At 41.6% G+C, this 25,211-nt stretch overlaps 1 protein-coding gene across 1 annotated transcript in view; it reads right to left on the bottom strand.

Annotated features, from left to right (window-relative positions):
• The window catches only part of LOC128612961 (ryanodine receptor 3), a 232,833-nt gene that overhangs the window by 166,087 nt on the left and 41,535 nt on the right, over nt 1-25,211 (bottom strand). Inside the window, exon 2 of the mRNA XM_053633452.1 lies at nt 22,059-22,178. Within this exon, the coding sequence (XP_053489427.1) occupies nt 22,059-22,178 (120 nt within the window). The remainder of the gene's footprint in view (nt 1-22,058; nt 22,179-25,211) is intronic.

Here is a 25,211-nt window from a genome sequence, read left to right as displayed (position 1 = left end):
GATTATGCAGGAAAAATAATATTGCTAGTAGAGATATTTGAACATTTGAACAAGACTTTGTGTAGACCACTGTAGCAATTTAATGTGAACGCAGTGATTGAGTTTACCCCAAAGACCTCTTAAAGCACACAGAGATTGAATTATAATTATAATCCCCATCACTTTAGAGAATCTGCATTATGTACAAAGTAGTATTGATTATACTATACTGTCTTATTGAACAATGATTAAAAAACAGTTTATTAATTTTACACAACTTTTTTTTTTATAACATTTTATTTTAGTCCACTTGTACTCAACTTAATACACTGTACAAAATATACTGGTATGCTGGAGCCACCAGGGTCAGAAGAGATATTTCAGAGGTGTGGACCTCCATTCTTCACCTAGTGTATAATCTGGAGGTGGAGGACCATCACCAGAAGTTTTTTTGTTTTAATTCTTTCTCCTATTAGTTGTAAGAAATATCAGCAGAGCACTTGGTCATAGGCACAGCAATCAGACAAAGAGGAGAGTATAAGAATGTAGGCTATTTGGTTCATTGGTCTAGGGGTATGACTCTTGCTTTGGGTGTAAGAGAACCTGGGTTCAAATCCTAAACCAGTCCTTACCTTTCTGTTACCATATTTCCCCCACGGGGGATCAAAAAAGGCACATCTTATCTTACCATCATCTTTTAAATGAGTAGCCTATGATCACGACTTATCACTTTATATAATATTTTGATATTTTGTCTTTATCTGTTATCAAGGCTGCCAATGCAGTTGGGATTGCAGCTGCAATTATTAATGACAATTCACTGTTAGTTGTTGCAATTACAGTTACTTTCTCCTGTGATAAAAGCAGTAATTGACTTCTGAGCTGTAGTCACTTACTGCTTTTATCACAGGAGAAACAACACCACCGCTCGATTTATAACACTGTTCATTTGTAAAACTGAACACTGTACTTCCATATTTGGAAAAAGTCTATTCACGCATACCAACATGATAGATCAAGCTGGCTCTTCAAATCTGACCCTCGAGGTCCACTGTCCTGCAGAGTTTACCTCCAATCTCAAATGATTTTTAAGGTAGCATGCTACTATAGAGGACTAATTTAACACCAGTTTTTATTTAGTGTACTGTGTTTGTATAATTTTAGAGATGTTTAAATTTTTTAATTCTGTATTATGCTGCTACTGCAAGAAATAAATTATAAATTGTCACTTTAGATTGTTTCTAAAGTTTAGATATTCAAGATATCCCCAAGATGTCCCTAGATATCCAAATATTAAAAAAATTTAATCTGGCTGTATAAACTTACACACACAATATATGGCCAAAAGTATGTGGATACTGGACCATCACACTGATATGTGCTTGCTGAAAATCCCTTTCCACAATTGGTCCCTCCTTTGCTGTTCTAATAACCTTTCCACGACATTTTGTAGTGTGGCTGTGGGTATTTCTGTCTATGCAGCAACAAGAGCATTAGTGCTGACAGGCACTGATGTCGGGTGAAGAGGCCTGGAGTGCAGTCAGCATTCCAATTTATCTAAAAGATGTTCAGTGGGGTTGAAGTCTGAACTCTGTGCAGGCCACTCGAGTTTTTCCACACCAACCTTGGCAAACCATGTCTTTATGAAGCTTGCATTGTGCACAGGGGCATTGTCATGAAGGAACAGGTTTGGGCTCAGCCCTTTAATTCTAGTGAAAGCAAATCTTAAAGATACAGCATACAAAAACACTCTTACTAGTATTCCACTGTAAACACTGGAAAAAGGTAGAAATGCTAGCAATGTGCTGTGTGCTTACAGGGGCAATTTATAACAAATTGCACTTGCATTTATTACATCATTTATACATTCCAGATGGACACATACTCAGTGATGTTCCTGAGTTTACCAGATGTAAACCTTCTCTGGGTTATCTGGCAAAGGAGGTGACCCTTCTGAAAACTATTTCATATGAAATATGTCCTTGATATGATTAAATAGATGTTCTGGACAAGCTTTCCTTTTCATTTAATAATTGACTGGAATTTCTCTGCTCTGAAGTGTATTCTGGCCCAACCTATGAACTTCTCAGAATCCTATTTCTCAAAACACCTATCTGCCCCTGTCATGCTGTGACATGATCCATAAAGGCTCAAATGGATGGTTGCATCTGTGGAACTTGAAAGAAGAGTAGCAATCTCCCTCAACACTTACATAAGTAGATTAAAAAGTGCTCAAATACAGTGAGGGAAAAAAGTATTTGATCCCCTACTGATTTTGTACGTTTGCCCACTGACAAAGAAATGATCATTCTATAATTTTAATGGTAGATTTATTTGAACAGTGAGAGACAGAATAACAACAACAAAAAAAATCCAGAAAAACGCATGTCAAAAATGTTATAAATTGATTTGCATTTTAATGAGGGAAATATGTATTTGACCCCCTCTCAATCAGAAAGATTTCTGGCTCCCAGGTGTCTTTTATACAGGTAACGAGCTGAGATTAGGAGCACACTCTTAAAGGGAGTGTGCTCCCTTTAATGCAATTGAGTCTATAAGATCTGCCTATTTTTCTCAGATTATTGAGAATAATCAAAGCAATCCCAGGCATCTCTTCCGTACTATAAACAAACTCCTCAAAGTTGATGTTGGCACCTTTTTGCCTGTTTCAAATTAGTTATGTAATAAGTTTCTTAATTTTTTCAGTTCTAAAACTGATAATGTTTATAACCTAATTCATGCTACACCTGTTTCCTCTTCAACACTCTGCTTGCCTAATTTCTCTGGCACATCTTTCACTAATTTTTCTCAAATTGACTCAGAGTAGCTTACTAGGGAGGTATCACGTATGAAAGCCACCACTTGCATGCTTGATCCCCTCCCTACAAGCTTATTTAAATCTTGTTTTGAACTCTTTGCACCCGATTGTTCTCAGCATTATTAACGACTCTCTGCGCACTGGTGTTGTACCAGCAGCACTGAAAACTGCTGCTGTAACCCCAGTTCCAAAAAAGCATAACGTTGATTTGGAAAATTTTAATAATTATCGCTCTATATCAAACCTTCTCTTTCTGGCAAAAATTTTAGAACATGATGTGGCTTTGCAACTTCACAATCACCTTACTGTTAATAATCTTTTCGAGCCCCTTCAGTCAGGTTTTCGTAAACTTCACAGTACAGAAACAGCTTTGGTCAAGGTCACAAATGATCTGTTACTAGCCTCAGATTCTGGTTCTCTTTCCATCCTTATCCTTCTTGATATTAGTGCTGCTTTTGACACTGTCAATCACAACATCTTACACAACTGACTTGAAACTGTCTTTGGTGTTTCTGAGACTGTTATAACCTGGTTTAAATCTTTTTTCGGGTTTCGGGTCTGAAATTGGCTCTGTTCCTACTAATGTCCCTCAAAGATCAATTTTAGGCCCCTTACTTTTTAGTTTTCATATATTTCCTCTTGGGCATGGTGGCTTAGTGGTTAACATGTTTGCCTCACACCTCCAGGGTCCGGGGTTCGATCCACACCGGGGCCATGTGTGTGTGTGGATTTTGCGTGTTCTCCCCGTGCTGTGGGGGTTTCCTCCCCCAGTCCAAAGACATGCATGGTAGGCTGATTGGCGTGTCTAAAGTGTCCGTAGTGTATGAATGAGTGTGTATGTGAGTGTGCCCTGCGATGGACTGGCACCCTGTCCAGGGTGTACCCTGCCTTGTGCCCGATGCTCCCTGGGATAGGCTCCAGGTTCCCCTGTGACCCTGAAGAAGGAGTAAGCGGTAGAAAATGGATGGATGGATGGATATTTCCTCTTGGATTGCTCTTAAGATCATTATTATGATGATGATTATTATTATTATTATGGGGCGCACAGTGGCTTAGTGGTTAGCATGTTCACCTCACACCTACAGGGTCAGGGGTTTGATTCCCGCTGTGGCCCTGTGTGTGCGGAGTTTGCATGTTCTCCCCGTGCTGCGGGGTTTCCTCCCCCAGTCCAAAGACATGCAAGGTAGGCTGACTGGCATGTCCAAAGTGTCCGTAATATATGAATGGGTGTATGAATGGGTGTGTGAATGTGTATGTGATTGTGTGCCCTGCGATGGATTGGCACCCTGTCCAAGGTGTACCTCGCCTTGTGCCCAATGCTCCCTAGGATAGGTTCCAGGTTTCCCCGTGACCCTGAAAAGGATTAAGTGGTATAGAAGGTGGATGGATTATTATTCATGCATTTAATTCATAAATTTTTCACCATGCCCATGTTTACCTTCAAACTAATGCAAGGTACCGCTAATCATGCTTATGTGTTATGATGTGATAAACTATGCTGCATCAGCAAAACCTTTATAGGCACAACACCAAACGTGTTATGAAAACTGCTCACAAGTGCATACCTTATAGATATTTTGATTAATAATCCAATCTATAAGCGCAACATGTGTCTCTTTCACTGGGACCTGTTTTTAATGTGTGTGTGTGTGTATATGTTTGTTTGTGTGTGTGTGTGTGTGTGTGTGTGTGTGTGTGTGTGTGTGTTTTGTCTACAGTACACCTGAGTTTAACATTTTTCTTAACTAGTTAACCCCTTAAAGTCACAGTTCTGTGATTGGTTCTTAGATCTTTGTGTGTATTATTCAGTCACTAATACTTATTTAATAGCTAATGTGAAACTACTTAATTAGAAAGGTATGGAGTTACAAAAGCAAGTTATGTAAGACTGGGCCTGCCAACAAGACCTCCATTAGGCCTGAAGTAGGGAGGGGTGGTATTCATTTATTTATGTTCTGTAAGCACTTTATCCTGATCAGGGTCACAATAGATTCAGAGCCTATTCCAGGAATACTGAGTGTGAGATCAGAACACACCTGGATGGGATGCCAGTTCATTGCAGCTCACCATAAACACACAAATTTACTCCTACATGCAATTTAAAGTAGCCAGTCCACCTACTGACATGTTTTCAGAAGGTGGAAGGAAACAATAAGTCACTGTCCGTAACCCTGTCTCTGAAATATCGAATGGAGAGATCCGCCTATGGGAAGGGCATCTGTACCTGACCTCTGTAGAAGCATCCAATTGCACCAAGTCTGGCTGTGACAGACAGGAGCACGTGTCCAATGGCAGGTAAGAGCATGTTTTTCTTCCTCAGTGAGCAAATTCACTTCTCGTGCGGCAAGCGGGACAAGCTTGATGGATCTCTCCACTTGATGTTTCAGAGAACCGGCATTACGGATAGTAATCTATTGTTCTCTTTCATCATCTCGTGTTCGAGATCCACCTATGGGAGAAATGGACAATTCCCCAGTTGCCCAACACATTCACAGTGAAACCCTGTAAACCAGGGGATTGTCACCTAGATAGGTGGTGCTTGACGCATCCCATAATGATATGCGTGGTAACACCATGCACGAAGGTGACAGTGGTACGCAGGCAGAACATGAAGTACATGCTGGTAACATGAACAAGTGAAGCCTGACAGCCCAAGCTTCAAGATGGAGAAGAGGGCTTAAGGGAGTGAGGCTAGGAGGACCCTACTCCTAGGACAGAGTGAGCTACCAGGGTCAGTAGTATCTGATAAATGTATGGGGAGAAGCCCAGCTTGCAGCATAACAGATGTCCTGCAATGGGACTCCCCAAAACAGAGCCCACGAGGTGGCTACACCCCTAGAAGAGTGGGCTCTGAGGCCCTCTGGAGGCTGCGCTCCCTTCAATTCATATGCCAAAAGTAATAGCTTCCACAAGCCGTTGGTGTACGCATTGCTTAGAAATGTGGTTCCCCATGCGAAATGAAGGGGGGTGGGGGGGGTCTGGTCACTCCTCCTGAAAAGGACCGAAGGGCATGCAAAGGACACAGAACATTCAACCTCTGATCCTACACAGAGGGGAAAGGAGGAGGAGGAAAATTGGAAAGCTCAATCACCTCACAGGTGAATGCTGGGAAGCATTTAGGCAAAAAAGACTGGGTTGGGCCTAAGAAAAAACTTATCTCCTCTGAGAGAGAATTTAGTGCACGCGGAATGAACCGGGAGTGCATGTAAATCACTGACACGTTTGGCTGAAGGTGGGCCAGGAGTAAAGTTGTCTTCACGGACAGAAGCTTCAGGGAAATGTCTCCCAGGGGCTCAAACGGCTGTTGAGACAAAGCCTCCAGCACCATGGAGAGGCCCCACTCCAGAATAGCTCTTCTAGTGACTGGAAGTTAGCGACGAGTGCCCTTCATGAACTGGCAAACAAGGGGGTGTTGACCCACTGTCGGACCATCGAACCTAACACGGCATGCCGCGATAGCTGCTAGGTAGACCTTAATAGTGGAAATGGATTTACCACCGTCCATATGGTCCAAAACCGAACACTGATACGATATCAGACTGCACCCACTGCACCACTCCTCTAATACACGCCACTTACAGTTGTATAGGGAATGTGTGAAGGAGGCCCTAGCATTCTATATGGAGGTGACAACATGTGGAGGGAGCCCCATTACATTCAGATTTGCCCTCTCATGTGCCAAGCCCAGAGGGCCATCCTGTCTGGACGAGGGTGATAGACTTCTCAAATTTATCATCAGGGACAGGTGTGTCCCTGTCCTTAGCGAGAAGAACATAGGAAAATGGGTGTTTTCACATGAGGCAAAGAGCTCTACAGCAGCCCGGCTGAATCTCTCCCACAATAAGTCCACTATGATAAGTCAATAAAAGCCTGTGAGCTAGAGCATGAAGCTTGGGGAATGCATCCCTCCTTGGTGATTGATGTGTGTTACAGCCATGGTATTGTCGCAGCATACCAGCACATGATGCCCCTGGAGGCAGGGCAGGAAATGTTTCAAAGCCTTCCATACTGTAGTGAGCTCCAAATAGTTTGTGTGGGCTGAGCGGAGTTCATTTGCCCACATGCCATTCACTGTTCTGCCCTCCTTGGTGGCTCCACACCCCATTGAGCACACATCTGTCGTCACCACTTTTTGTAGCATGACCGCCACAAGGGGAGTGCAATGAGTGTAAAACCCTGCGTTCCTCTGGTGGTGCGGGGCTGGTGAGCACAAGTGCATCACCGTGATGGAGCGGCCAAGGACGCATGAAGGGCTGAGGTGGAGTGATAAAACCTATTTCATGAATGCCCTCATTCTCAGAAGGCCCAGAGGCAAAACCTGTTTGGCTGATGCCATGAGGCCCTGTAGTATGAGACATGTGCAATATTGTACCCTCACCCCCTCCTTGAACTGTGAGAGGCAATTCATTAGGGAGAGAATGCACTCTCGTGATAGACAACACGCATGGTTATTGAATTCAGCTCCAAACCCAGGAATATAACATTCTAAGCGGGAGTAAAATTGCTTTTGCTCACATTTACTCTGAAACCGAGCAACGTGATGTGCTGGAATCGTCTACGATTAGCCAATCGCCTATACAAGTTAGGATCACTATAAAGTGAGACCCTTCATTCTTAGAGGGGCTCCCCTGCCTCCGCACACAGACAAAACACTCTTGGACTTAATGAGAGGCTGAATGGAAGAACTGTGAATTCATAATATATGCCTTGATAGGCAAAATGAAGGAATTTCCTGTGCAGGGGATAAATGCTTATGTGTAAAATAGCATCTTTCAGATCGACTGACGTGAACCAGTTGTTCTGATGCATTAAACAAGAAAGAGTGTTGTGTGTCAGCATTCTGAAAGTGTGTTTCCTCAAATATAATAACAGGAGTAAAACCCCTGATGATGTAGATGCGGGGGAACCACTCAAATCACCCCCTTCTTGAGGAGGGAGGAGATTATGTCTTTTAGAATGTGAGCGGAACTCTCCTCTGTATGAGAAAAGATCACTCTGCTGAAATTTGGGGCCGACACACACTGCCAAGCTGTTATGTGACTCGTGAGTGTTGCCACCTGAGGCACAGAATCGCTCAGAACTGCGCATGTGTGCGGTTCATTCATCTGTGATACAATGGCACCATATAGCGGACAGCTTGGGGGCGACATGTAGGGCTGCTGGGGGATGTTGTCTCCCCAAAACAAATTCATTTGATTCGATGAAATATTTTTAAATATATTTTTTGCACTTTGGAGAACACTGGGGCCAAAGCCTTTATTAAATGTGTGAGAGCTGTGTGTGGAGAGCCATGTGGTGACACTGCTCATGCACATCTCCCTGAATGCCCTGAATGTCAATACGGGGATGCCCTCCAACATGAACTGGGAGGGGGAAAAAACACTGGGCAACACTGCGAATGGTGAAGCCACTAGGAGCACCGGATGGGCACCCACTGGTGATAATGATAATGAGTCTTTATTGGTCACATATACATTACAGAGCTGACCCCACCGACAGAAAGACTCCCTCTTTTGGATGGGTGGGCTAGGAGGGCAAAAGTGGAGTCCAGAGGGTTGACCACCCGAAAACATGGACTCAAAGCCACCTGGGCAGCTTGGCATGCATTGCAGAGGATGAGGTCATTAATGGTGATGATCTACTTCCAGCGCGAGATCGAGGGACACCCTTTCTCCAGTTGCTGCCCCATATCAACCAGGAGCTCAGCCTGTTAAGCTGATAGAAGCAATGAGACATTGAGTGGGCTTGGGGGGTCCACTTGGGAGGAGCCACCTTGGGAGGGGTTAAGGTGTCTGGCAATGGAGGGCTCAATGGAGGGGTCACCCATGCTGAGCGCCACCATATCCTTAACCTCGAGGCCTTGAGGGTCTCCCCAGCAGTGTTTCATGCGCTTGGCACATGCGGGGATGACCGGAAGGAGCTGTTTTCTTGGGCCGAGAGGGGGTCCCACGAGTTTCCCATCAGGAAAGCCTCATCTTCCTCTGAACCCTATAGAAGGCCCACGCCATCCTCATCGTCGGAGTCGGGCGGCTTGTTAACGAAAGAGGGTTCACCTGGTAAAATTCCCTCGAGGAGAGAAGGGTCCAGCTCAGAGAAGCCTTGCCTCAGGAGGTCCCTGGGAGCATGCTGTCATCGCCGTTTACCCCGTCAGAGTTGGAATGTCCAAAATCTACGCTCTGGGTCACGGCCAGTTTGAGCCTTCGGCTCAAAAAAAAAAGGCTTAAGAGGAGGTGGGCAGCCTAACGAGCAGTGCAAGCATTGGCGGCTTGCAGCGAGTGACACAGCTAACCTGGCCAGTGAAACAAACACGTCCAGTGGAGGCTGATCTAAAAGTAAAATTTAAACTGGCTACTGATGTCCTCCTGCAGACAAATAGTGCAAAACAGTGAGATGGCTACTCTTCCCACTGTGCTCCCGTCCTTCAAAAGGGGTGGCATATTCTACAAAAAATTCTGCCATGTACATCTTGTCATTCTGAAATATATTAGTATGGTTATATTGGCTATCCTTAATTTAACTTTTTTTTTTTTTTTAACTTACTCCAAATGTCTCCAGTTTACTTTGAACAGAACAAAGAATATAATCTTTACCTTTAAATTATTAACATCTTTAAATCTGGGTCATATAGGTAACAGCGATTGCTATATAAGAATGTAGCAAGGCCAGGGGGCAGTTATACATATTCAAGATTCAAGAGTTTATTGTCATATGTACAGGAAACAGTCTGTTACACAGTACAATGAAATTCTTACTCTGCAAATCCTCCCAGCTAGAGTTGGTGCACTCGATCCCGGACTCAGACTCGAGTCCAATTATGAACGAACTCAGATTTGTCACGCAAACTGGTAAAGTTCTACTCTTAAACTTGACACGGACTCAGACGTTTTGGACTCTGAAATTTTTCTGAGTACAGTTGAGTCCGTGTCATGTATAACATGAAAAGAAAGATAAAAAAAATGAATACCATAAAATTAAGATAATAAGAAATGAATAAATGTCTCCATGAATGACCAGGGGGCTTTCTGTGTGTGCACACACTTGAAACGCACACACAGAAATCCACCCCATTGTGCGAATACTGAATTGAGTTCTCTTTAGCGGCTTATTACACTAGGATGGTCAAATAAATACACACACATCATGTCAAAATGGAAGTCTGGCTAAGTATTCATGCAATCACTGTCAGTTATGTCTTAAGTGAATGTAAACAGTTGGGGAATAAATCTGAGGTGTGTTAATACAGTATATTAGATCTGTGCATTAGGTCTTAAAGTGACAGCAATCTAATAAACCTTCTGCTATGTCATAAATGTTAACCAAACAACAAAAGACAAAGAGAAAATCACTCACTCACTCACTCACTCATTTGACTGAATAACTTCAGTAAATTTTATAAGAATCCCTGTATTGTAATATAGTGAAGTCTATTGTATTTTACATTTAATTGCTTTATTCAATTTCTGTAGTATTTCTTACTTGAATACTACTGATAGACCTACCTGAGAAAACAAATCGTTATTGTGAAATAAGATTGTAGTCATATCGCCCACCCCTAAACTTTAGCATTTGGTGATTATAGTCTTGAATTTCATGTAAAATGTGAATGTACTTCTTAATGTAGTAAATATCATAAACCCTGCTGATAGTGTTTTGTTTTTTCTTTTCATTTTAGGAATTAAAATGTTGTTAGCTTGTTGTTATGACATGCTGCTAAATGTAAATCTACTTTGTACTCTCTCTCTCAGCCTATATAACTGCCGGGGAGAAGCATCAAATAATTGAAATGTCATCTCAAACTGGTGGACACAATATAGTGTGATACAATAACAAAACAGGTTATTTTGTAGTTTCATATACTTCTAATATAATAAAAGTTCTACATATACCTCTGTATCCCTTTTTTTCATTGAAACCATGTAACTGTAATGTAAATGTGAAAACATTTGTTGATAGGAAACTAATTGAGGTGCTGATGACATGAAATAAAAATATTAAACGGTATTAAATGGCAATTGCAAGATGTAATATTGGTATTTTTTGTTACATTTAGGTTGCCATTGGATTGTGAAGGTTAAAAGGTTAAAAACAGCTCAGTGTTGAGTTTACAATTGCCATTTCAAATTTTATTTTTCAATTGAATTACTTTCTGGACTCTGCTGGACTGGACACGGACTCGGCTATTAAGGACTCGCACTTTTGGACTCGGACTCGGACTTGATTGTTTAAGGACTTGGTCTTGACTCAAACTCGACAAAGGTGGACTCAGACACAACACTACTCCCAGCAACCTCTGACACACAGGACATAAGGTAAACACAAAAACATAAATTACTAGTAGTGCAAAAAAAACAAAATAATAAACACACACATGTGCAAGAGAAAGTATATATATATGCATTGTAAACATGAGACAATGTGAAATACAGTGTGATAGTGTGCAATGTATAACATATGCAAAGGCCTGCAGAGGTAGGCTCAGTAGCAGTCCATGATGTTGTTTTCATGTAAATGAGTGTGTAGGGTAGGCAGGGTGGGGTAACTCTTGGCACCTCTCAAACGTTGGGCAAACTGTGTCTGCAGGGTTGGGGGGAAGGGTAGTGGATAAGAGTCGTTCACAAGCCTGATGGCCTGTGGGTAAAAACTGCTTTTCAGCCTTGTAGTTCTTGCTGTTGCAGTCCTGTATCGTCTGCCTGATGGTAGGAGTGTGAATTGACTGTGTTGGAGTGGCTATTGTCCTTGATGATGTTGTTGGCCCTCCTAAGGCTGTTCTCTTGATTTATTCACCAGGTGTGTAGTGTTGTGAGACCAGGTGAGATCCTCTTTGATGTGAACACTGAGGAATTTGAAAGTGCTCACTCTCTCCACCTCTATCTCTGTCACCTCATTACATGTTACTCATTTTGTTGGGTGTCCACTAATAATACCTGCTAGTCCAAAACAATGTAATCTGTGCTCAGGAAGCTCAGGAATCACTAAGTGACAGTAGATGGATATAGAAAGGAGAAGAGTCTGACAGAAAATTTGGCATGAGAGCTAAAGAGGCCAACGCAGTAGGCTGACAGTTTGAGGTAAGGCATGAGCCATGAACCTGCGGTAAGATAAATGGAGCACAAATAACTGTGTCCTCTTTCTGCAGTAGTATGCTACTTTGAATACACTGAAGCATGCTGCTATCAAATCTAGTTTCAAAACTTTTATCCCATTTAACTATAACTTATTCAGATTTTTGAAACATACTGTATTATTTTGTAAATAGGTGTTTAATTGTAACATGCAGTAAGAAACCAGGATATAAATGTGTATACTCAGCATATTGTTTATTTACGTAAATTCAATATTCATTTGAAAACAAAATCAAAAAGGTAATCCGTAAAAAAAAATTTGGGTTTAAACCAGAAAGTATACCAGAAACAGCAAGAAACACAAAACACAGAAAACAGAAATCAGAATGTATAAGAACAAAAACACGTCAGAATGTATACAATACAAATGTACAAAAAAAAACCCCAGATGGAGTTTCTGAGGTTGACTAGGACACAATTTATATTTTTGTAATCCAAATAATTTATTTTAGCCAAATTACATTTTGTTTTACATTTTGGACAGTCTTGTGAGAGCAGACTTTCTCGCGTCACACAGAACAATCTTTGTAACAAAGATGTCTGCAGATTTTGACATAGTGGACGACTTGCATTTTTTGTCCACTCTTGCGTCAACACAACACGCATGTGTCATGGTTCTCTTGTGAACACGTGTCAGAGATCTATGCAGAAGTGAAGATATTTTGTGAATAAAGACTTAAATTCAGGTTTGTTTGGTTTTTTTTTGTGCAAAAAAAGCATTCATATCACTTCAGAAAATTGGGATTAAACCACTGGAGTCACATGGATTACTTTTACAATGCCTTTATGAACTTTTTTGGAACGTTTTGGTTAATTGGACTGTAAATGGAGGGACATAAATCTCCCAGGTTTCATTAAAATGTCTTCATTTGAGTTGCGAAAATGAACGAATGCCTTATGGGTATAGAATGACATAAGGGTGAGTAATTGATGGCATAATTTTCATTTTTTGGGTGAACTATCCCTTTAGTCCTTAAATCCTTAAATCAGAACATTAAAATTAGCCACCTTTCATTGTATAGAAAATGCAGACCCATAAAGTGTATTATCCCCCTTTGATCTTAAATGCAATACCATGTAGCATAAGGGAAGAGGCAATTAAAAAATAAATTCATCCATTCATCTTCTGTAAATGCTTTATCCTGGTTAGAATCATGATGGATCTGGAGCCAATCCCAGGAACAGTAAGCACAAGGCAGGAAAACACCCTGGATGGGATGCCAGTCCATTGCTGGGCACCATGTGCACACACAATCACACACTCATTCACACCTATGGGCAATTTTAAGTATCCAATACACATAATGGCATGTTTTTGCGAGCTGGGAGGAAACTGCAGAATCCAGAGGAAACCACATAGAAATGGGGAAAACTTCCAAAACCCTACACAGAAACCCAAGCTCAGAATCATTAAGAGATTGACAATATGCCAAATATTGTGTGGAACTAGTGTTATACAAAGTAATGTTATACAAAGGTTGAAGGCATAAATATCATGCAGTATTCCAAACACTGAATACATAATTTGCACTGATGAGTGATGACTATAAAAAGGCTCTGGTCTATGTGAAGCTCTTTTTAATGGCTTTCGGAGCTGCCTCATTCTTTCTAAAGCAGAAGCTGCAACCAGATAGCAAAGGAACAAGCAATAGCAAACAGGTAAAGAGGAATTCTACTGACTGCTATCTGAAAAGACAACTTTTACTATCTAAAAGACTTCCTGAGGGTTTATAAAAATAGCTGCTAGGCTTGTGCAGCTCAAGTAAACATTCCCTATCTAGTTAGGCAATAACAAAGTTCATTCACTTCTTCAGGTGTGTAACTAATGTACTTTTAAATAAATAAAGTGAGTGCTGATCAATGGAGAGGCTGTGAGACTATGTAAATAGTATGTGCAGATTAATTAATTCAAAATTGACCATCATTATATGAACAAATCGAAAATGGCTTACACCATACAGTCTCCTCCGAATGTACTAGAACAGAAAGGCCGACTGAAACCATCTGAAATGCTGCATCTGAAATTGATTGCTTAAAATGTTATTTTTACTGTATGCCAAGATATTTTATTTATTAGGCATAAGTGATGTGACAAAAGTTAACACTCTGGGAACCAAAGCTCAACCCCAAGGCAGTGAGTGTGAGTTATTCATTAGACATAACAGCAGAGTATTTTTAATATTTAATATTTTAAAAAAATTATTACTTCTCCTTTAATTGACTGGTGAAGAGGTAGATCTTTGGTTTTCATTTGAAGACAGTCAGTGACTGAGCTATAGAAGGTAATTCTAACACCTGGGTGCCAGTACAGAGAAGAGTCTTGAAGTATGTCTTCCTTGAACTTTGAGGGATGGTGTGATAAGTGCCTGCATATAAGCATTAATACTTTAATTTGCATGTGGGAAGCTACAGGAAGCCACAGTGATGTGGGTGAATTGAGGACATTGAAGACAAGCCATGCAGCTGCACTTTGGATCACTTGCAACGGTCAGATGGTATGCATGGGAAGACCTGCTAGGAGTGAGTTCCAATAGTGCAATCTCGAGATGACAACAGACCGAACAAGCATCTGAGTGGCCTCCATAAACAGAAATGGCTGGATCTTCCCATTGGGTGATGGAGCAGACCATCCCTGCTTGCTAATCGGCACTGGCATTTACTCACACATACACACCCACCCCAAATTTTCATACTTTCCCCAGCCGTTATCAGAGATGCGGGTGCACATGCTGATCTCGTTGCGCTTGGACTAATCACTTTCATATTACATTTCCGACTCTGATTACATGCATCACACATTTTCACACATTGTTGAATGGTTATTTGTGTTACCTGTGTGGTATTTTGTCTAGTCTAGTCAGTCTTTCGGATACCGGAAGCTGCGTCGGCGGCCAAACAGAGCGCTGGTAGGCGGCAGGCATTTATCCCATCAGCTCTGCACTGCGCCGGTGCAGTGCTGCCAAAAGCTGGTGAAACCATGTTTATGTGTGATGGGGTGATTTTATAATAAGCCAGAGAGTGGACTAGCAGCGGCAAAACTGGCTCTACAGTACCTCAATGTACACTGTGGAGGGTAATGATCTCAACCACCTCGAGGTAATGTAATGCACACCACACCCAAGCCAGCAGATAATGCTGCTGGACTGGACGTGAACAAGACAAGAGAGCTAAGGTGTTACCACTGTCAGCAGCCTGGACACAAAGCCCCTGTGTGCCTCATGAGGAAATCAAAGATGACTGTTATGTCCACAGAGAGAAGAATGAATGTACTGACAAGGTAATTAAACCTCTAACCTGTCTCAATGTGACTGGTGATGGACAATGTTTGAATGCTTTGTTGGACACTGAGAGTTCTATTTCATTGTTGAAATCATACTGGGCTACAGATGTAGGCTATGCCAATGCTATTGCTATTCAATGGGGATGTAAAACATTATCCCTGTGCAGAAGCGACTGTTTGTGTGCAAGACCAAAGTTACTTGTTGAATGTTGCTGTAGTTGATAACTTGCCAGCCGATATGATGTTGGGAAAAGACGCACCAGTGCTGTATGAACTAATTCCCTCAACCATGGACTTTCATACTGATTCCACCTGTGCAAATGTTGGTCTGTCATGCCCTGTTATTACGCGGGCCCAAGGTCGGGTGGGACTACAGCCTCTGCCAGACTTGCATAATAGTCTGCTGCAAGGCAGGTCTAAAGGCCATAGAAAAACATGCAGACAGTGGCAAGTGGCAAAATATATGGGTGCCCCAGTCCCTGAGGTCTCTGTGGAAGACCTTTGAAGTTAGTGACTGGCAAGTCCCGGATGACATTGGTAAATTGCAGAGAGTTGATACTTCTTTACAATCTTTGTTTAATACAGTAGAAATGAAATGTGAGTTGAATGATTCACATTCAACTCACATTTCATTTCTGCTATTTCTGCTATCTGCTATTTGCTATTTATTTCTGCTATATAATGAACATTATGTTGTTGAGAATGGTGTATTGTATGTACAGAATAACAATATGAACCGATATTATGGTCAGGGCACCTTCACATCCTCTACCTGTCATTTCTGAGCCCTTTCGCCGCATTGCCATGGACATTGTGAAGCCATTGGAGCAGAGCAGCAAGGGGCATCAGTACATCTTGGTGATCTGTGATTATGCCACTGGATACCCTGAGGCATTTCCAACACGAACCATCAAGACAGCTAAGATCATCCATGCCCTCATTCAGCTATTCTCCTGGGTAGGCATCTTTGATGAGATACTTACCGATCAGGGGACAAACTTCACGTCACGATTGATGTGGCAGCTCCATGGTCAACTGGGTATTACTGCCATAAAGACAGATGTATGGCCTGGTGGAGATATGTGACCAAACCCTCAAGAGCATGCGCCGTAAGTTTGTCACAGACATAGGACAAGACTGGGACAAGTGGTTGCCATTTGTCCTGTTTGCATACAGAAAAGTACCACAAGCTTCAACTGGGTTTTCTTGCTTTGAGCTGCTGTATGAATGGCAAGTATAAGGCCCACTAGACCTTCTGAGGAAAGGCTGGGAGGCTCCTGTGTCCAGACCAACAGACAAAAGCTCATCAGATACATCCTGGAGATGAGAGACAGGTTAGAACATTACCGGGAGGGAGCCAGAGCCAACTTGTTGCAAGCTCAACAGGTGGTATGCTCAGCACGCCAGACTATGAGAGTTGCTTCCATCTTCATCAAACAAGTTGCTAGCAAAGTATCAAGGACCTTACACCATCACCCGCAAAATGGGACCAGTCACCTATGAACTTCCCCATCCGGACAAAGGTAAAGAGAGACAAACTTGCCATGTTAACTTGTTAAAAGAGTGGAAAGAACCACCAAGTAAAGGGGAACAAATCTCTTATGGTGAGAAAAGTGGAAGTCGAGGACAAGGAACCTGAGGAAAGGCTACAGCAAGAAACATCTACAGTTGAGCTGGATCAACTAGCAGAACCACAAAAGACCGAACTGCAACAGCTACTCACCATGTTCCCTGCTCTGTTCTGTTATAGGCCTGGGCAGACAAACCTACTCCAACACACCATCCAGCTTACTGACACAACCCTCTCGACAACGACCATACAGAGTGCTCGAACAACTGCTGGGTCCCTTGAAAGAAGAGTGTATGACGATACTATAGCTGGGAGTGATTGAACCCTCAATGAGTGAGTGGAGCAGCCCCATTGTCATTGTCCCCAGGAAAAACAACACCTTAAAGGTTTGTATTGACTTCAGAAAGCTCAATGCCCAGTTGAAGTTTGATGCCTACCGATGCCAAGAATTGATGACCTGCTGGAGAAAATTGGTCAGGCCCAGTTTATCACCACTCTGGACCTGTGCAAGGGATACTGGCCCCTCAATCCCGCCTCAAGACCTTACACTGCATTTAGGACCCCTTTGGACCTGTACCAATTCACGATCCTTCCCTTTGGTCTGCATTGGGCACCAACCACATTCTAATGGCTGACGGATCAAGTGCTCCAGAGATGCGAGGCATGGTCTGCTGTCTATCTGGATTATGTTGTTATCCACAGCAACCTTTGGACAGACCACTCGAACACCTATGGCAGAGGGCAGGATTGACGTTAAATGTAGCAAAATGCAATGGCAAACTTCGACCACAAGTCGATAAAGTAGAAGCGATTCGAAGAAACCCAAGGCCAACAACAAAGAAGGAGGTGAGATCCTTCCTGGGACTCATGGGATGGTACCGGAGGTTCATACCCAACTTTGCCTCAATCACCACACCTTTAACCAATTTGCTGGTGAAGAACGTAAAGAAGCCAATCAGCTGAACTGAGGACTGTGAGACCGCGTTGAAGGGCTTGAAAGAAAAGATCTGTTCCAGTCCAGTCTTGCAAAGTCCTCACTTCAACCAGCATTTCTTGGTCCAGGTAGACACTTCAGCAACAGGGATTGGAGCTGTCCTGGCCCATGTTGCTCCAGGAGAAGAGAAACCAGTGGTGTTCCTGAGTCGAAAGCTGTTGTCCAGGGTTTAAAAAAGTGTGTCTGGCAATCAAGTGGACCCTTTACAGTCTACGATACAACCTGATAGGGAGGGAGTTTGACCTCCAGATGGACCACAGAGTACTACCATGGATTAACACCATGAATGATCACAACGCCATGGTGACCCAACGGTACCTCACACTCCAGCCCTTCCAACACAAAATTCGGCACATTCTGGGCAGAAGGAACCATATTGCCGACTACCTGTCTTGGTACCCGGACAGTGCGCGGCCTGGAGAGGGGGGAGGTGATGGAGCAGACCATCCCTTTTGCTAATCAGCACAGGCATTTACTCACACATACACTCCCATGCCAAGTTTCATACATTCCCCTGCCATTATACGCTATCGGAGATGCGGGTGCACATGCTATCAAAGAATTAACATTGGTTAACGATGTTGGAAGAGGTAGTTCTTCTGTAAGCCCACTGATCTAGATATTGGGATAACAATATATATATATATATATATATATACATATATATATATATATGTGTGTGTGTGTGCAAATAACGGATTTTCTGTACATCATTGTATGTACATGTTACCTAGGTGTCATGATACGAAATTGAGACGGATACAAGAGCAGATTTTTAAACATTTAATAACAAACAAACAAAATACAAAAGACTCTAGATACAAAAGACAACTAGGATACAAAACAGTGTGGCAAAGACAAAACACAGCAGCAGAGACAAAAGTATAGTACAACGACATGAGACAAAGAAGCAGTGCAAACAGTGGCTATATATAAGAGTGCTCGTTAACCAGGAAGTGAATTCAGGTGCAGGTGGTCATGTGACTGATGAGTATGCTGCAGCGGCTGCTGGGAACTGGACTCCAGATTTCCTTTCCTGATACATGACACTAGGTGTGGTACACTCCAAAAGGTGAGGAGTTATAGGCTATAAAAGAGAGCCCCAGGCACCAGTATGGTGTCTCTTGGTAGGCCAGACGAGTGAGTGTGCAGTTGTGGTGCCACGAACATGTTAAGTATTCTGTAGATATTGCTTGTAGTTTTTCCTCTAATTTTGGGTATTTTCCTTTGATTGTTTTGTCACTTTGTTTCACTTTTTTCCCTCCTTTGTCATCACCATCCCATCTTTTTGCTATTGTAAATACCCTGCCTAATCACTGGATTTTTTCAGCTCTGCACCTGTAAATAAATAACACTTTGCACCTAAGTGTTATTACGAGCTGGGCTATCATTTGTTTTGTTTCAATTTTGTTTTGTTTTTTCCACGTCTCACAGTGGTTTTATCCCCCACTGAATCACATGTTCCAACCTCCATGACCAAGTCAGGTTAGCAATGTAAGAACAGAAGAACAATTGATTGTTCAGAACTACTCCAAAGTTGCCTATGTTGACAGATGATGTGATCTGAAAGTTGTCGAGGGATATCACAATATTGTGATATGAGGGTGCATACAGCAGGGATATACAGCAGTTCAGTCTTGCTAGGATTTAGTTTCAGCTGATGATCTGCCATCCCTGAGGCATGGCGTGCCATGGAATGCTGTGATTCTACATGAATATAAAGTGTCTCAGGTAGGAAAGGAGAGGATGAGTTAGGTGCTATCAGCATAGCTGAGATATGAGAAACCATGTGAGGATAATACCTCACTGAGAGAACTGGTATAGAGGGCCAAGCAATGAGCTTTGTGGGGCACACCTTTGTGGAGTGTCTGTGGATTCCCTTCATGTTACCTGATATACTGTCTCTCCAGCAAGAAGCAAATCACTGCCAAGCTGGGCCACAAATTTCAAACACTCCTGAGGACGGATAGGAGAGTATTGTGATTGGTTGCTGAAAGGTCAAGTAGTATGACGACCAATGAAGCTTCTGAGTTATAGCCACAAGTGTGTGTGCCACTTTGAAGCCAGACTAGTAAAGATCTTAGAAAGCATTCTTGATAAGATATAGAGACTAGGCTTTTAGAAAGAAAAGAGAGATGATACTGGTCAGTAGTTGCTGATGAAGTATCTAGTGTGGGCTTTTTAAGGATGGGTATAACCCTTTCTGTCTTGAAGTCCTTTACTGTGGAAGTAATAAAGGGAGGTGGGGGAAGGGGAGTCCAGTGGCCAGGTGCTAGGATTGCTGGACATATGAATCTGCAGGAACTCTTCTGTAGAAAATGAAGAAAGAGGTGTTAAGGATATAGGAGGGAAGAGGGATTGTGTATTGTACGAATAGGGGTAGGTCCAAAAGGTTGGTAAATTTTGTGAATCTTCTCATCAAAAAAGCTGGCAAAGTTGTCAGTAGTCAGGGAGGAGGGTGAAGAAGGATGGAGAGGATGAAAAATTTAAGAAAAATGCTATGGAGCTTACATGGATCAAGATGCACCTTTTTCCAGGTTTCCTTGTTTAATGATGTCTTAACACCAGTGCCATCAAAGGAGAATTTTGATTTTTTTAAAAAAGGGAAGCAATATGTGATGAGATCAGCATCAAGTTGTGATTTCCTAAAATTTTTCTCAGCTACTCTTAATTCTTGCTGATTGCTGTGTAGAACATCTGTCAGCCAATGAGCATGGCAAGAAGCCTCAGTGTTGTCACAATTAAATTGGCAATAAAGCTCCAGTATAATTCAAAATATTACATAAATAAAGAGGAAAGGAAAGGACATTGTACAGTATGGGCTCATCATATGGGATATTGAAGAGTATATTTACATAGTATTAACTGATGCATCCCTCCTGTACAACTGCACAGATGAAAAAAAAAAAAGTATTTTGCCATTATAATATCCATCCATCCATCTTCTATACTGCTTATCCTACTGGGTCATGGGGAACCTGGAGCCTATCCCAGGGAGCATCAGGCACAAGCCGGGGTACAGCATGGACGAGGTGCCAATTCATCGCAGGGCACAACCACATATACATTCACATACTATGGACACTTTGGACAGATCAATCAGCCTACCATGCAGGTCTTTGGACTGGGGGAGGAAACCAGAATACCCAGGGAAAACCCTACAGCACTGGGAGAACATGCAAGCTCCACACACAAAGGGCACTGGTGGGAATTGAACCCAAAACCTTGGGGTTGTGAGGCGAATGTACTAACCACTAAGCCACTATGCACCCACGATTATAACATGCCAAAAGCTATTTTTAGCAAAAACCCTACTTCACATGTATGGCAATGTTTATAGAGAAGTCACAATAAGGCTTATACCTGGCTACCATGCACAGGCAAATAGTCAAAGGACTATCCAGTAGCTTTAGTGGTTTTTATTAACTCATTGCAACCACTACCAAGGCAAGTGGGCTCATTTCCATCCATAAGCTGAATACACCCAAAACACATTATAGTATTCTAGAGGCCTCACCCACTTTGTCTACTTTCTAAGTTATTAGCCTTTACTGTCCCTGTGAAATCCTGCACAAACTATAATGCTGGCTGTGCAAATGATACAGGAATGGTGAGCACATATGGAAAATGGATCACATACATATATAGCAAGGGCGAAACAGACAAATGCTGCTGACAGATAAGCTCCAAAATGGAAATGTAAGATCCATGTCCTTAGAAGATAACAATAATTAACAATAATAATTAATAGACTGACCTAGCAACATATCATTTGGCTTTAACTGAATCATACAGAATCTTATCATGAAGTAGATGGAGTGCCTGCATACACCATTGCCATAATAATGAATTCTTGACACTAAAGGAGCTGCATTACTATTTGGTGGACTAGGAGGTTCTATGAATTTTCCAAAATAGAAACACAAAGGTGTTTAAATCAGCGACCAGGATAAAGCAGTTACTGAAAGGTAATGAATGAATAAAGCCCAGACTGTACCAGATGCAGTAAATGTGTCTCACCACGCACACGTACTCACACACACACAATCACCACACTGTCTCATAAGGTTCATAACCAACTGCTCATTCCTCCCAGCATGACAGTAAAAAAAATACCCACTCCCACAACTTTTTTTTGTTAGGTCCCATGGAATCCAAGATCCAATGCACACCTCTAGGGTGAAGTCTTGCCATATATTCAGCTTGCAATACCAACCTTCCTTTTGCGAGTGTCTTGTTACTGTTCTACACTTCCCTAGACAATACATATGCCAAATTAGCTTCTCCTTGCTTACCTTGGCCTCTGAGGTGAGTTCCAAGTAACATAGCCGATTGCCAAGTCCCTCAGCAGACAGACAGAACTTGCGATTCTCCTTCTGAATGCTGGCCACACATTGCAACACCACCTCATCATCCTATTGGGAGAATATACACAAATGTGTGGATGAAAACAATTCATAATCTCAGACAAGGGATAAGCATAAAATGGTGTTGTAAGAGTTAAAGGGTAGTAAACCAATTAATGTCCATGGCTTGATGTTTGCTAAGGCAAATCCACATTTTCTGGAAATAGCAGAACTTTTTCTGAATTTCTATATAGACATGTAAAGATGTTCATTACAAAGATGGAGTGGTGGAGTTAGCTGGTATCATTTTGATTAATAATTTTGTTGCTACTTATAAATATGTGTGTTACAGTAGTTGATGAATATACACAATATGTTTTTTCATAACTAACAAGATTGTTAAGATTATAAGCTTAGATAATCTGTGTCCACACTGCTTTATACCAGCCGCAAACAACAGGCTAGGTGTCTTGTTCAGTGACCAAAGTCTTCCATGGCAAAAGTGAAAAGATGTAGAAATACTGTACTGTCTCTGTGAGGGAAGCAGAATGTGCTGATATGGCTTCACAGAGGAGGAAAGTGGTGCAATACAATAGCTAACTGCACAATTTTAATCAGGAGCTGTTCTGCAGAAACCAGAGTGCAGCATTTTGGAAAGTTAAGCATTTTACAGATGGGACAATCCCCATCTCAACAGTTAGCTTGGGACTTTGACCCTAAAGCTTTAAAAGTGAGACATAAAAGGGACAAAAACACTGTGGCCAATAAAACTATAAAACTCACCAAGCTCACCATGGCTGTCAAGAATGTACATGCAAAAAACAAAATTCTTAAAGGTTTTAGCACTGTAATAGCTAACTAAGCACTTAGCTCAGGTCTCTAAATAATGTCTCTCCACACACTACTGACCTGATTATGACAGTCATAAATAAATAAAGCAGTGGATATCAGGATGGGCCATTTCTAACTGTTCATTACTGTGTCGGGTCATTAAGACGTTTGCCCATTAAAAATCTGTAGTTATATAAAATATATTATTTTAATATTTATCATGTAGTCTAAGTGTATATGTATTCCGCCCAGGTGAGGGGAACTTTGATCCAATGAATGGGGATGAAAGGTTTTTAAAAAAGTTAAAAAATAAAATAAATTACTAAACAGGTTAAACTTATGGTTAGCTTAAACTACATAAAGGTGTTTTTTTTATTATTTGTTTTGTTTTGCTTTTGCTTTTTTTTTTAGAATAAATCCTTTTGGGGAATCTTCTGGATTAACCCTGTTCCCTGAGAAGGGAACAAGATGTTGCATGAGCTACACACTGTGGGAAGCAACCTCTCATGTGATCGTTATCTGAAGTGTGTTTGAAATCACGCCTATTTATAGGCCTGCCATGGTCAGGTGATGTGGCAATTACGTGCATCGGGTGACTACACTGTAAAACATGACAGCCCCATTAAGTTATGAGAAAATATTTCTTCTCTGTAACTCCAACTGTCATGACAAGTTTTGGAAATTGAACTTAAGTTTATAAGTTTTCACAAATTAAACTTAAAGTAATCCATTGTCTTGAATTGTAAAACTTCTAAAACGTAACCTTTTGAGTTGAAACAACGGTTATTTTAATTTGAGTTTACTAACGTTTTTAAGGCAGCAAGTGAATTTCATTTCTAAGTTTAACCACCTGAAATGTTTTAGTGTATAAAAACGGCACCTGTGAACTGCGCCATCAGCCTCTATTTTCTGAAGAGAAGACGCAATTCACAGGCATGCCCCAGTATGGCAAAGCTACACAACATCTTGTTCCCTTCTCAGGGAACAGGGTTACATGCGTAACCCAGACGATCCCTTTCAGGGAATTCAATGTTGCGTGAGCTTCACACTGTGGGAACGAGAATACCCACTCCATCATACTGAGGGTATGGCCTGTTCAAAAAGATCCGTACCTGAGGGTCACTGAAAGACACTCAAGCCCGGGGTGGAATGCATGTCCAAACTGTAATATCAAATGAATGTGTGCCGCATAGACCACCCCACTGCAGCACACACATCAATGTCAAGGAGTTGAGGAAATAGATTCAAAGACAGTAAAATAGCACTCTAATCCTGTTGCATAATTTTGTTATTGTTAAATATATTCCATTAAGTGAGTACGCTGGGGAATGGAGTATAAACCTGTTATGCGCCATCTACATGCATTATGGCTACTTCCTGGGTGAACCTACAAGAGGTGTCACTTTGGATATAAGCAGCATCATAGATTTCACTGGATACTACAGACTGAATGTTGCTTCATTGAACCCCAAGCTGTGATGATTTTGAGCTCCCTTTTTTTAACATCAATAAAGAACAGTATCAGAATTTCAATCAATTTCTATCCTTAACAATGAACTGTATCAGCACTGTGAGTGATTTTCATCTTCAATTAAAAAAAAACAGTCTCAGCACTATTTATGAATGCTGTCTGTTGTTGTCTGGCAGAGTGCACTATTAGGATATGTTATGAACCCCTACGATGACTTTGATATGTGGCCTCCAATAGGAAACCACCCTGGCAGTCCAGGACCTAAATGACTAGAATGGGTTTAAGTGTAAACCTGGTTGTACAACTAAGTGAAGGACCACTTGAGTTGCTTGGGTTGATAGCAGTAGATGGGTAGTGACATAGCAGGGACATTTTGTGTTAATGACAATAGCAAGGTAGAGACATCTTATAGGCTACCCACATGCAATCATGGACAAAAGGTGACATTTAAGTATTTATAGAATAAGCAGTGCATTTGAAAAGTCATAATAATTCCATAAAGTATGTCTTGCTGATTTTTACTGCAAAGTTCTCAGCAGTAAGAATTCGGTGACCTAACACTTTAAACAGGGATTCTTAGGACAGCAGCAGAGACCATCTGGTTCAAGTATTTGATTCAACCCACTGCCTAGGGGAATTATGGCCTCTGGTGACTGATTAAGTTTGATCTTGACCATGGATGTAATAATTCAGTCTTATTCTTCATTAAACCATGGATAGTAGTGGATCCCTCTACTCAATTGTTGATTGGCAGTTGACCTTATCATCACAGAAAAATATCAGGAAAACCATCAAGGAAA

This window comes from Ictalurus furcatus, chromosome 9 (genome assembly GCF_023375685.1).
Source record: "Ictalurus furcatus strain D&B chromosome 9, Billie_1.0, whole genome shotgun sequence".
Taxonomy (NCBI): Eukaryota; Metazoa; Chordata; class Actinopteri; order Siluriformes; family Ictaluridae; genus Ictalurus; species Ictalurus furcatus.
The sequence above is the reverse complement of the archived record's forward strand: the minus strand, read 5'-3'. Positions and strand labels throughout refer to the sequence as shown.